This window comes from Strix aluco, chromosome 3 (genome assembly GCF_031877795.1).
Source record: "Strix aluco isolate bStrAlu1 chromosome 3, bStrAlu1.hap1, whole genome shotgun sequence".
NCBI lineage: Eukaryota > Metazoa > Chordata > Aves > Strigiformes > Strigidae > Strix > Strix aluco.
Window position 1 is genome coordinate 1,600,721 of NC_133933.1, and position 13,859 is coordinate 1,614,579.

At 39.4% G+C, this 13,859-nt stretch overlaps 2 protein-coding genes across 4 annotated transcripts in view; one reads left to right on the forward strand and one right to left on the reverse strand.

The window, feature by feature from the left end:
* The window catches only part of VRK2 (VRK serine/threonine kinase 2), a 46,807-nt gene extending 39,927 nt beyond the window's left edge, over positions 1-6,880 (forward strand). Inside the window, exons 12-15 of one of the 3 annotated variants that reach the window (XM_074817124.1) lie at positions 3,400-3,573; positions 3,876-4,082; positions 4,819-4,910; positions 6,344-6,479. In XM_074817124.1, coding sequence (XP_074673225.1) covers positions 3,400-3,573; positions 3,876-4,082; positions 4,819-4,890 — 453 coding nt within the window. In that variant the 3' untranslated portion in view covers positions 4,891-4,910; positions 6,344-6,479. Of the gene's footprint in view, positions 1-3,399; positions 3,574-3,875; positions 4,083-4,818; positions 4,911-6,343 lie in introns of all 3 variants that reach the window. The other 2 variants (XM_074817122.1, XM_074817123.1) reach the window with 2 other exon arrangements.
* The window catches only part of FANCL (FA complementation group L), a 31,667-nt gene continuing 24,228 nt past the window's right edge, over positions 6,421-13,859 (reverse strand). The window contains exons 8-14 of the mRNA XM_074817125.1: positions 11,147-11,297; positions 9,268-9,351; positions 8,599-8,644; positions 8,425-8,506; positions 7,511-7,627; positions 7,142-7,213; positions 6,421-6,682 (exon numbers count right to left, since the gene is read on the reverse strand). Of these exons, the coding sequence (XP_074673226.1) occupies positions 6,647-6,682; positions 7,142-7,213; positions 7,511-7,627; positions 8,425-8,506; positions 8,599-8,644; positions 9,268-9,351; positions 11,147-11,297 (588 nt within the window). The 3' untranslated portion in view covers positions 6,421-6,646. The remainder of the gene's footprint in view (positions 6,683-7,141; positions 7,214-7,510; positions 7,628-8,424; positions 8,507-8,598; positions 8,645-9,267; positions 9,352-11,146; positions 11,298-13,859) is intronic.

A 13,859-nucleotide genomic window follows, 5' to 3' on the forward strand; every position in this document is an offset into this window, starting at 1 on the left:
CGATACAGTTAATAAAACCATGTTTTAATAAGTGGAGATTGAGGTAATTAGCAGTCTTGCTGGACGTGCTGTGAAATGTCAGTCCCATCATACCTCTGCCTCGAAACTCCCCGTATGCAAAAGCCCCGTTTCTGTCTCTGATGCGTGTGCAATAAGGCAGGGTCAGGGGACCATTCATTTTTAATATTTCTGGTGAACTTTGGACCATCACAAGTGTACGTGAGCCAAGAATGCAGGATGCAAACTAATGTGACTGATAGGCTGCTAGATGAATGGTGATTCAAGTATCAGTGCACAGATGGTTCTGATTTGCTGAGTTTTGTAGCTGCTGCAACTGAAGACATAAAATATCCTTCTAGTCATAAATTAGCTCTTTGGAAGCAAAACCTTGGCACCAGAGCTTTACAACCTTCAATTAGTAGGGAAAGAAGTATTTGAATGACTGTGGTATTGACATCTGTAGGCCTGCATAGTAATCATTCCTAATAGAAGAGAATATCTGTTTGAGGGGGTTTTGCATGGCTAATTAACCACCAGTGAGAATATGTAATTTTTTCATGATCTCCTGATTGTCACCTTTCTCTCATGATACAATTACATTTTATTGTAGCAAGTGCCTCACAAACCAATTGTCAGCACTATTTACGTATTACGGAAGGCAGAACAAAAGTTCATGTTTAATAAAAAGGCACTGGGTTTTGATCTTGGTAATTACAGATACTTATTTTAGCAATTTTACTGACTTTTCTGGTTATATCACTTTTTTTTTCTTTTAACAAAAACAAAAGCTGTTCCAGTGACAGTATTTCTTGTGCTGTGATGGTGACCACTTTGTCCTCACTACTCTGAGCAGCTTTTTTTAAAGTTTGTACAGTTTTCTGAGCTGAATTGAAATATCAGGTAGCTGTTAACTGATCTCCAGCTGATCCTGTTGGATCTCTGGTTCACAAGAGTCTTAGATTTCTTAGAGTCAGATACTGAATAGTAAATCTATTTTCTTCTTATTGCCTGCCTAAGACTTGACAGTATGCTGGCATAAAAGATGATCCTGACCTTCCAGGCCGTAAAAGCTGCTGTAGCACTTGCTGTTTGCAAGTGCACAACCCCACTGAAAAATCCATGAGTGAGGAGTGTCAGTTATCAGCACTCCTGTGCTGCAGGACTAAGCAGAATTGGTTTTGATGGCCAAGACCAAGATCAGAGAGAGAGAGTATGTCTGCATATTACTGAATCTTGGCGCCTGCCATCACTTTTTCAGAGAAATGTCTAATGTTGAAGGTCTTGCTTCTTGGAGTAGTAAGAATGCTAGCACTGCTCCAGTGATCACCTATTTTTTTGAGGATGTTTCTTCAGCCAGTTCCGCTGATTACATGAGCAAGTTTCCTGTAATGTTCACTGCAAGACAGCTGCAGAAAGGAAATTTCTAGGGTTATTCAGAGGACTTAAGGAGCTTTTAAATACAAGTACAGAGAGCAGAGAACTGAACTTTCTCTAAATTTATTGCTCTTCTCAGAAAATCCGCTTTTTCAATCTGTGGTTATTGGCTGTGGAGGATATTCCAGGCCTGGTGCGCTTTGGTGCTACAGTCCTGACAAAGTGTGGGATGACAGGCAGGCGCTTCCCACTGCATCTCTTCACGGCACTGCCGGTAGTTATCCTAGGTCTGACTCTTTTCATCTCCGCATTCCCTTTCCACCTCTCCTTTTATTCACCAAACACTTCTCCCATTAAAGAGGCAACCGAAGAATAGTGGGAGCCACTACAAACAGTCCACTGGCTCCTCGCTTCTTGCTTACGAGCAGAGTGTGACTCCAGGTGACCTGTCTGATTCCACCTGTACCAGTTTGGTACACAGGAAAGGGCTGATTTGGGGTTAATTCCTTTCTGAGGACCAGTAAACACCTGTAAGTACCAAGAAGGGGATCCTGTACACTAACTCCTTGAAGATGACGTGCTGAGGAATTGCTACAGATGCAGCTCCCGGCATCGTGCATGTTGAGGTGAAATAAAAGCATAGCAGTGGCTCCATCCTGGTTTTGTTTCAACTGCGCGCCCAACGTAAGTGATAAAATATTAATTGCGTTCATTTTCAAGGGTTTTTTTTAGCATCGGACAAATAGTTCCAGCTTTTTCACCTGTGGTAAAAGTACTAGCATTAGGGCCAAATGAAGTACAGTAAGGCCAGCTGACTACTTGGTAGATTTTCTAGAGCTCACATTAAAAAATAACGACATTGATACCAACCTGTAATTTTTCTTAGTGTGGCATATGGTAATTTTTAGACAAATATTTTCACGAGTGCTGTAAGTCGTGTTTCAAGCGTGACATAGTCGTTCTGCAAAGATACCAGAGCTGGCTGTTGACAAGCCGAGCAGTTCTTGTGTGGGGCCGTGACCAGAGGAAACGGGCTGGGCCCCTGCATTCGGGTGACTCTTGGCGTGGCACCACACCTCACCTGTGCTGCTCCGTTTCTCGGGGCTACCTACGGTGTTATGTCTCTTCTGAAACTAGCTCGAGTTGTTCAGAACAGATACATCTTTATGTTCCTAAGCATTAATAATTTTCACAGAGCAGAACTAGGGATTATGTTCTTAAAAGGTGTTTTGGATTAAGCAGTACGTGAAGTGCCTACTGGCACTTTCAACGGTCTTTAGTTTGTGCTGTTTGTATCTCCTGTATGTATTTAATTTGCAGTATAAAAAAGCAGCCCATTATTTCTTTTTTAGCTGCTATATTCAGATACAGCTGCTGCATAGAGGACCATATGCAAACATTACAGTTACAGAGTTATTAGTGTGCCAGAAGTACCAAAGGCATGTGGCATACAGCCTGTGTTTTGGCTACATTTGTCTTCCAAGTTACAAAAGCCAAAAACAGACATCATTTGATACTTAGTGCTTAGAGCAGCACTGGAAGAAACTTGCATTAACTCCTGCAACTATTCACCGTGTGTTCCCCATTTACATTTTAGAAGACTGTAAAAGAATATAAGCCTTAACTCTTAAATTAGATTACCCGAGTCAGAGGACTTGGCGATTATCTTTCTTCAGAGAGTTTTGCATTTGACTCAGTCCAGTGCTAGGAGATGCGTTCAGCTCTACTTGTTAATGAAACAAACAGTGACTTATTGGCATCATTCCCAATAATGGTTATTAGTGAATGTTCTGAAATGTGTAACTGAAGTTTATTTTATAGCATACTTCCTAAATAGAGCATAGCTCTAACTTTCTGTGCTTTGAAGAAGACATTTATTGATAATTAAAATGCTAAAACCAATTCTGTTGAGAAAGATAAAAGCTTACTCTCGTTCTGTGTTCTCAGTACTGAAGAGGGAGCATTTTTCTTTCTAAAATACTGACTTTTTTTCACAATACTAAATTGTTCACTGTACATCAACAGGTTCGCTTACCAAAGCCTGTGCCAAAACCAGTTCAGCAGACACAAAAAAAGATGGAAGGTGAAGAATACGTCTGTCAAAACAAGGCCCGTACTGGGGTAACAGGCAAACAACTCCAAGATGAAGAAAAGCCCAGTCAGTTAACCAGGAAGCTTCACCAAACGGAGCCTCAGCAGGTGAGGGTTTGGGTGCTGCAGTAGCACGTGGTATCTCCTGGGAGTTTGTCTGCTCCGTTAGCTCAGTGTCCAGCTTCTGGGGTGGGCAAGGGAGAAAAGGGCTTGAAAAACGCCACGAGCTCTGCCTCAGACTCCCAAAGTGGGCAGGTGCTATCCTAAACTTAAAACTCACAATGGTTTCTTGTGTAGCCCAGGACTGCAAACAGGGCACAGTCATTGCCCGCTGCCTGTCTCAACCCGGACAGGTCCAAGTATCAGAAGGGTACCTGGGAGAATTTTGAACCTTACTGACTTCTTTTCAGGGTGCAGAATTACTGCCTGTCCACCGGCGGCTTCGCTCACCAAGGTCTTCACTGAAACCAGGGCACCAGAAGCAAAACACGCTGCGGGAGGAAGGAGAGAACTGCCTAAGTGGGGCCCACGCGCAGGTAACACGCCGGCAATTCCAGGCTGAAGAGAAGCCAGGTAGAATTTATGCTGCAACTCAGGAGCCCGACCACCCACAAAAGGTGAGATTGTTGGTCTTACCTCAGAACAGTCGTGGCCCCCTGTGAAAGAAAAATCAGCTTTTCTAAAAATAAGAGTAAACCCCCCCCGCCCCCAAGAAAGCCTAAATCAACTCGATGCAAACTAGGTGTTTGCCACAAACACTAAAAGTTTGGGTGTAGTCGCATGGTTATACTGTTCCCAAACTACCACTCCAATTTTTTATTTATAGTTTGAAAGTAAAGCAGCGCACTTCAATACTGCACCAGTGTGCAGATAGAACTGTTGGGAAACCAACAATCTCTGATTCTGAACCTTGTTGTTTCCTTGGGAAAAGCTTTCAGTAGTTTCCTTTCCTACATAGTGGAAAACTTCGTAGCACTCTTTAATGAAGTTCTTAAATTCTGACACTTTAAGCTGAGGATTTTAGTAATTAACTAACTCACCTCAAATGTTATTGGTAATTTACTGTGTAAAAGGGTTGGACGAATGTATGCAGTCTTATTCTTCAACTGTACATGAAAAAAATGGATAAAACCATCAGGGTTTTAGTAAAAATAATGCAGAATGAAGTACATCTTAGTAATCACACTGCTCCTTTTCTATGGAGTTTTAAGTATATTTTAACAAACAGATTCTACGCTGTTTTTCTTTTATAGAGAAAAATAACTTGTTAAATGAGGACAAGTTCTAATAAGCACAAAAATGCAACTTTAAAGATAGCTTTATTATTAATCCAGAATTCTTTGCTTCAAGCAGTCTGCTGATCACTGCCGGGAGACTCTGGTACAAGCTGGGAGAGTGAAGCAGAAAAAGCACAGCTGTACCTGAGAGCATCAGGCAGTAAAGTGGTGAGCAGAACAATTTTTGGAGATGTTTTGGCTGATAGCAAGGTAGACAGATTCCGAAAAGTCTCTGGAGTTCTGACACAACAGTGACTCAAAGTAACAAATACAACGTTGTAACATGAAGGATATTCCAGGGCTATTTCCTAGTCCTCCAATGTGAAATTTAAAAGATAGTAGCTGAAAAAGATAGCAAATTTCTCCCACAAATCTCATCCCTCTACTTACTTTGTGTAAAAGCCACTTTAGTCCCAAGAAAGCAGATCTGGAAAGAGACACATTTAGGTTCCCAACATGACAGAGGGAGAAAAAGAGCTGGTGTAACTTCCCTTGTTTACCTGAACAGCACATAGTACAGGTGGTAGATTATGACAGCAGAAAGTAACATGGGGATTTGTGTTTCCCTCCTGTTTGTAGGAGGAAGGGAAAGTACATTTTTACAGAAAAGGGACCAATTGCTGGTCCCATATTTAGATGAGATTTGTGGTCTGATTTAGTCTGCATCTATGTAGAATAGGTCTGTGGTACTCACTGTTATTAATAATAAGGGAGAGTTAAAATGGATGACAGACAACATTTAAGATACTTAAATGAGAAACTGGAAAAGGGAAAAAAGGCAGGATTGTGTTAATTTCATTTTGCAAACTTCCTCTCAATTCCTTTCGCGTAATTTAGGAGATGGGTAAAGGAAAGGTATACAGGAAATTTTAGAGGTTATGAAAATTCAGGAACATTCTTAAGGCACAAAGCAGGGAAGAACCAATGGTTCAGGCAGGAAGTATAGAGGTGAGAGGCTGTCAGGCAGCCCCCAGAGAGCAAGTCCAAACACATTTTTCTAAGGGACAGTGGAAAATGTGGTCAAGTCTTGGGATATGTGGGAAACAGAATCATCATGTTTAGGGATTCCTGTCAGAGATGGAGATCAAAATGGTAAGCTAAGGATGACACTGCTTCTGGAGATGTAAAACACCCCCAAACACCACCCTATCCCCCCAGAACAAACCCCACACTACCAGCATATTCATGCTATCTGTGAGAAATCAGGAGAATTTAAGCTTCGCTATGAAAGGCAAAAACTTACACACATTAAAATGGCAAATCAAACTTCAGAGTAACTGCCAGGGTTGCCAGGACAAAACTTTATTGGCAGGAACACTTTAAAGACTTGATATATTAACATTTTTGGAAACAAGTTACAGATATAGAAGAATTTCAGCTGACTTCAGTAATAAATATAGAGTATGTCTCTTTAGAAGGTCTGTAATCACATCTAATGTTATACACTTAATATACAGTACACTCACACTGCAAATTCTGGTGTTAAGACTTTGTAAGAATTGCATTGCATTCTCTAGGATAACTGAAATACCTAGATGGCATCTTTGTTTCTTCCCGTTCATCTCACTTATTCAATATTGTTTATTGTTTTTTTCCTGCAGAGAGACACTGCAAGGGAATTACCACCATTCGACCCCCACGCAATATTCCCAGAATCCAAAAAGAAACACGATCAACTTTTAACTGCAGATCATCCAGGTTCACTGCAAGAAACTGGTTCTGACAGCACTAGTCCCTCTGTCTCTGTTCTAGTTAAGCTCGCATTTACTGACGAAACGTACCACTACACTATAGCTATACTCGTACTTCTGCTACTAATATTACTTTCCTTGTATTTTCTTTGATGTCACTGTTTCAATGTCTTCAGTCTAAGTGCAGCGGTGTTCCCAGCACGCAGGTTTTTCTCAGAGTTTCTTCACTGAAGATTTCAGTGTTAGTGGCTTGGAAAAGATTTTTTAAAATAATACTGTCAGTGTCTTTTAAAGGCAAGTTCTCTTAAAACGCTTCAAATCTGCACTCAATAGTTCTGGATACACCAAACTGTTTGTACAAGGCTGTTTTGTGTTATGGATGGTGGGATTCTTTTTTCTTTTGGAAACTGGACCCTTTGCAATATTAAAAAAGTGTCCTGAAATCCAGTGGGGTGTGATATTTAATTACTGTGACACTAGTATGTCGATAACTGGTGTGTAGCTGTCTTTATACTGTTTCAGAAAACCTTTAGTTAAATACTAATGCATTAAATGCATGGGAGTTTAGTTTTCTTCTCTTTCTTCTAATGTGTAAAGAGGAGATAGTAGCCACGTATTCAGTTTTACAACAGACGTTGTTAGTTTCTGCTTTTATCTAAGCTACCACACAGTTTAGTTCAATCCCTCATTTCCATTGCATTTCCTTACCTTATTACAATAGGGACATTCACCAAAGATGACGTTAAAACTCTGTCTGCTAGAAGGAAGACCTTGTAGCCACTGCAACACAAGTCAGAGCATTAAAATTCACATTTGTTTCATAACAAATTCAAGAAGGATCTATTTTCAGGAGTGTTCCTCCGATCAGCATCTGCCATGGTGCGTGTTCAAGGCAGAGTCTAAGCACAACATGAGGCAGGCTCTGTTCTGCAGGGAGGGGGTAAGACAACAAGAGGAAACCCAGTGACTTGTAGCACCCCTGAAAGGATATTGCTTCATCTGAAATGCAAGGGGGTGATGCTTATTTTCTAGAATCTGCGAGTTAGCGAGCAAAGTTTGTCCCATTAGTTACTTCACCTCGTACAGGCAAGCCTGGTGAAAGGGTTGGCTGCAGCGGGGGTCATCACACACTTGATCGGGAGCAGCGCCGGCGAGGCGATAGGCGTAGCAGATTCCACAGTCCTTAGCAAAATCCTTAAAACACAACAGCGTTTAGCTTCCAGTACAACTGAATGGAACAAATAGGGCTGGTACCACATCTTCATCTATTTGTCTTTGCTTTGCGTTTCTTTGTTGCTTAGAATGAGTAAATATCTTTGCCTTCAATATATGTTTACACCATAGCACGTGAAGAAGGAGAGAGGCTGCCAGATGTGCAGGACTTGACTAGGTCCTACTTGATCCTCTCACTGCATTACATCTAGTTTGACAAGTGTTTTCTTACTCTTGGGCCCTATTGTTTCTTTCTTATTAAACACAATGATTTGTCATTACATTTGGACATTAGACACAAGACCCCAGTCAGATACTAATTTAAAAATTTCACAAGTGAAAGCAAAGCTAGTAATCCAGCGTTACAGCATTGTCAAAAATTAATTCCAAGTTTGTTTGAAATGCACCAGTATTTGGATGGCCTCTTGTCCCCTCTAAGCAGCTCTACCTAATTAGAACTTAAGTCATCAACATCCATAACAGAATGTTTGGATTTTCCACATCTCATTAGCTACTCTGGAACTTCCTCTTTCCCTTGTAATAACGAAGCCTGTTATTAATCGCCTTACTGCTACGCAGGCCACAGGGAAGTGTGCACCTCTAATCAGAGGTTAACAAGCTCTGACAATTGTTGCTTGAAGTTCAGAAGTCCTTATGACAATATATTAATCCAATTACCTCTCTTCTAAATTTCTTATTTTTGCTGGCAGTTATAAAGTGACCACTTCAATTTTACTTATTCGGAAATAACAACTGATGACTAACAAAAAGCAACTTACACTTTTTTCTAACACAGCACGAGATGGAAAATCAATTTCCAAGAGGTCTTTCAAGTTTTGTAGTAAACTGATTTCTGGATCCCTGCAGGTGGGAGACAGGGGGGGGGGAAAAGTCAACACTAGGAAGGGCAAATACCATTTTGGTTTAACAATATATGTTGGAAAGATGCTTACCATAAGTGCAAATTGGTGTTCAGCTTAATTCTCAAAGGGTTAACCACTGCAAACAACATACAGAAATAATTACATCATCTTTAGGATCCCTTTTGCTCCCCCACCCTGCGTAACCTCTCCTATTTCAGCACTGAAGGGGAAGGCAGGGGTTGGGTTTTATAATTAATTAAGGTACCGAAGGCAATGACTGCTCTTAGTTTTTAGTTTGGGGAATTCACTACACTAATATTAAAAATATCATACTGTTGAAGAAATGATTGTGGTTACCTTAAAAAGTTAGTAAAAAGTTGTGGGGCACAGAGTAAAAGGCTTATATATTTCCAAACACTCTTAGGACATATAGTAAATTTTTTTAAAAATTAAATTAATTTTATTAAAAAAGAAAATGGTATTAAAATATAAACATGATGGGGTGATCATCTGTAGGACACAGGGTTCCCTTCAAACTGCTAGGAAAACACTGGAAAAGTGTCACTCAGAACAAAACAGGTTCAGGCTGTGAAAACCCCCAGCACTTCCGTGTCAAAGTCCCTCACACACGTATTCAGCTTAATTCATGGCTCTGCTTAAGTGAGGTTTACCCTGGGAGTCTGACAGCTCGCACTAGGATCTGCTCACCAGAGATCAGCTTCCAGAGGAGAAACAAACTGTCCGTGTCTGCTGCCTTACCATGATCTGCTCCGAGAAAGTAGCACTCGGGGAGCATGTTTGGATGCCGAGGATCTACCTCTACGTTCACCGAGACGTTGCTCCCTAAAATGAGAAAGCAAATAAGTCATAGAGGAAGCTTTTCTTTGCAGTCAAGTATTTGAAAACAGAAACATTAACCTTTTTTTAAAAGCAGTTTTAAATTCGTTAGTTCAGGCTGGTTTTCATTATGATAAATAATAAAGTTGTTAGGCATCCAAATTAATTGTACAAAATACCAGTATATATTAAATATTTAAATGGCAATGGACTGTAATTAAAAATAGCAACTGATTAAAAAAAACCCACCAGTCTTGCATTTCTTTTAGACTAGTCTTAATCTTAACACTTTTAGACCTATTTCCAAATAATCAAACTCAAGGTAGATGACATAATCCATCTGAAGTCTTCGTGAAATTTTAAAGGTAGGAGAGGGGTAATTAATTCCTCATTATCTTTTGCGGTCCAAAAGAGAAGCAGAAAGACAGTATTAAGCAGTAAAAGTCAAGCCCCTGCACAGCATACTCCTGAACTGAGCAAGCAATGGCATATTTTTTAAATGGCAAATATTTTTCTCCTACAAGATACCCCCGATCCTCGTATGATCCACTACTCATTCAAGGGGTAGGCAGCTCAAAAATGTTCCAGATCCAGGTTAAAAACCTCACAGCAAATTCTCTTCTAAACAAAACCAGGTGAAACCCAGCACTTTTTGTAATTAAGAGGTGTGGTAGGCTTGCCCTCCTTGAAGAAATTGCAATGAATGAAATCAAAGTTTCACCAGCACTGCGGATTGTCTGTGACCGACGACAGAGGGCTCAAAGCCTTGCCCTGCCCTCCACTGATCTAACGTGAGGTGCTTTTTGAGGCTTTTCTTTCCTTTTCATTGGTCTGTGTCAAAGTACAGCAGAACCAAGATAAAGCCACCCTGACTGCACACACAGACACACACAAAAAGGAAAAGTGGGTCCGACCCATGTCATTTTAGCCAGGTGCTGAACTTTTTCTGTCCCTCCTGGCACCCCCAGTAGAGGAGCAGCCTCAGCACCCCACTAGCTCCTTTCCTTCTTCACTCTGCAGGCCATTGGTCCTTCCACAGGTTTCGGGGACAACTTAGGTCTATTTTGGTCCACTGTATGTTCCCACATTTCTACAATATGCTAGTGATATTTTGGATTTAAGCTAAAAATCAAAACATTCCCTCGCCCCTGTTTTTCTAACCTCCATGGTGGCAAGTTGCTCCTCTGCAATTACAAGACTCCTCATCCTATATATATATATTAAAACCTTAAAAAGCCAGACATCAACATATGAATTAAGGTACTTTTTCAGGTGGTTAACACTATAAGCCTGTAATTTCCTCTCTTCTCTTATTTCTCTGTCCTTTCCACCTGCCTCATTTAACCCCCTTTTGACAGCACTCTACTAGTCCTTTCACTCTTCCAGGACAGGATCAATCTGAAGTAATAGCCTGTTAAAAAAATCTCGAATTTGTGATTGAGATAAGGGCTTCATCTGAGCTGATTATTTTTACATACAGTGATTTTTTTTTTAAGAGTTATCATGCAAGTCCTCAGGTTTTGACAGTTACATGTTCATAATTTACAAATGCACGATACTTTCCTGCAGAAACTTTCATTCTATGTAACACCAGAAAGTTGTAATTAATTTCCTAAAGAGGTTCAGCACTCTGTGGAAGGTTATGGTTTTTTTAATACACAAATTGAGTTGTGTGTTGCTGGTTTTAAGTACTACACCTTTCATTTTCCTAACTGTAACAAGCACCATCTGATTAAATGAGCAAACAGCACCCTGAGGTTTACTTCTCAGTTCCAGTGTATTCCTTCAGATCTTTTCATACCTATTGCAATTCTTCTTGTTGTAGCACTCCGTGTGGGATTTTCTGGCTCAAGCACCCATGTCTTCCCATCTATTTCATCCATGACATCCCAAAATTCTTTCAGCGATTCTAATGCCGCCAGGAACTGATTATAAATGTCGATTAAGGAATCCTAAGAAAAGAAGAAGTTTAAACAAATTTCATATACTTTCCACTGACAGCCATACGGACTATTCAAAAAAAAAAACCCCACAAGCTGTAGGTAGTAGGAAGTGTTAAAATCTAGTATGTATCCAGTTGTATCATGGTAGCGTAAAATGTTGAACCTCACTGGTTTTTTTTTTTTTAAACGAAAATAGCCCAAGTAAAGAAGAGCTGTACTCTGAGGACGAATGAGTTCTCCAATCCCAGTAGTTGTGACATGTTGTGATACACGTACATCGTTCCTGGATTTGGTAGTGGTTTATACTGCTTTTCAGAAAACATTTCTGAAAACTGGTAACAACTACCAATTTGCATTGTAACTTGTAACAAACTACTGTAAAATTTAAGTAAAAATCATAATTAGCTGCTATTAAACCTCTAACATTCTGACATTTCGTCTCTACTTCAGCTGAGCAACATGGCAATGGTACCAAATACAAATACACAGAAATACCCACGTAACTAAAGTAGCTTATTTATTTTTTAAAGACTCTAAGAAATATAGCCTAACAATGTCATAATTATCTCAAAATTAAGCAGTACAAAAACAGGTACTTAACATTAGATTTCAAGCCATGTAAGTACGGTAAGAGAAGGAGAAGCCATCTAATAATCAGAGGATTACACTCAAGGGATTTCAATATTTGAGAGTGGATTAGATGGAATCAGACAAATCTTTCATTATACAGGACAATATACAGAACAGCAATGCGAAAGAAGTCTTTTTAAAATCATCACTGAGCACAAAAGAAGTAACTGTTTCTACAGGGAAATACTTCTTCAAGTCGAGAAAACACTCAGCAGTCAAGTCGACACCCTTCCAAATGCAGAAGCCCAGAGGGTACAAAACATCAATTTAGGGAACCAGAGGAGGAGGAGAGCGATGAGTAATGCCCCACAACCCTTTGGAGTAATGCCCCATAATGGGTTTTGAGCCCAACGTCAAGACAAACCCAGTGGAGGAACTGGGAAGCGTGATGAACAGAGCAGCAGGAGAGCAAGGGGCTGTCGGACAGTGGCTGCGTGGGGAGAGATGAAGCTGCCACAGGAAAAGAGTGAAGGTGTCAAGAAACTAGTCAAAGGCAGCTCTGAGGGGAGATCAAGGGTGGGGGAAAGTGCTTTGGAGACAAACTCTTCACGGTTAACTTGTTTTCTCAAATTGTTTGGTAGTGGGAAACTCAAGAGTAGAAAAAGAAGACTGACTTGGGAGCACCGAAGGGTCTTCTGAAATCGTTTACACAGGACACGACCGAACAATGAAACGCATGAGCGAAAAGCAGGAAGGACAGGAGAGAACTGATGAGATTTCTTCAATTCGGATCAAGAGAGGGTAAAGGACGTTCTAAAAAAAATTAAAAGATAACAAAAAGATTTCAGATATCTTTTGGGCTGGGAGCAAGTTCTTTGGGTCAAAAAGAAAAAGCAAATTAAATGCTCAGTTCTTAGAGAGGTGTTTTTCTATCAATAACACAAAACATACATTTAATGATTTCCTTTAACCTTTAGTAATTATCTTCTCCCTTTCTCACCTGGACAAAAGGAAGCAAATTATGTGAACATTCTCAAATGAAGAAATATGATTTTTATATGTAATAAGTTTTTATATTTTACACATACATATTTTAGAAGGAAACGGTGTAGCTTAGAAATAAAATGCTACATTTTTCCTGCTGTTATTAGATTATATTAAAGTAGGAAAGCACTTAAGCAGAAAAGTGTGAATACTGCCAATCTCAAAATGTAACGCTTATTATCTTTAAAAGCATTTTGTTACTTTTATAATACCTGAAGTGATATAATAGTGTCAGTCACTTAACCACATCTTAGAGTATAATATCTTCATCTTAAGTACTATTATTTCCAGTATTTTAATAATTTTCACACAGTCCTGAAATGTGATCTTTTGTGCTCTGATGACACTTAAATTAATAGCATAATTTTCTGGTACTTGCAACAGTTGCTTTCCATTTTGATTTTTTACATTTTTCTATATCACATACAGATAAATCCTCTAATAATCATTTTTATCTTTATCTTCCGGGAATTCAAAGGGTTTCACTAGAAAAAAGAAACATCAAGGGATTATAACCCACAGATAAGTTTTAAAATCCAATTAATTTTAATACTAATTGTAATTTTTCAATGATGTTCCTTAAAAAGGTAGTTAAATCTTTTTTTTTAATGCACTGTTCATTTGATCTTATTTGCATGCTTCATTGATGTTGCCAGCTGTCTCCTGCTATATACATAAATGCATCTATAGCTATTTAAATACATCACATGCTTGTCATGCAAACCATGAAAATGGTAACATTCCTTTTTATTTCATTAACCAATTAATTTTTGGTCATTGCCCAACACTTTTAGAAAAGACTGCTATCATGCTTTTTTTTGGTCTACGCTACACCAAGATAGTCGTTAATAATGTCAAACAGCACAAACTCTTTGTTTCTTGGTCACCTTTGTATAAAAGCATTAGAATTTGTATGAAATGTGTCACGTATTCTCTGGCAAATAAGACACTCATAAT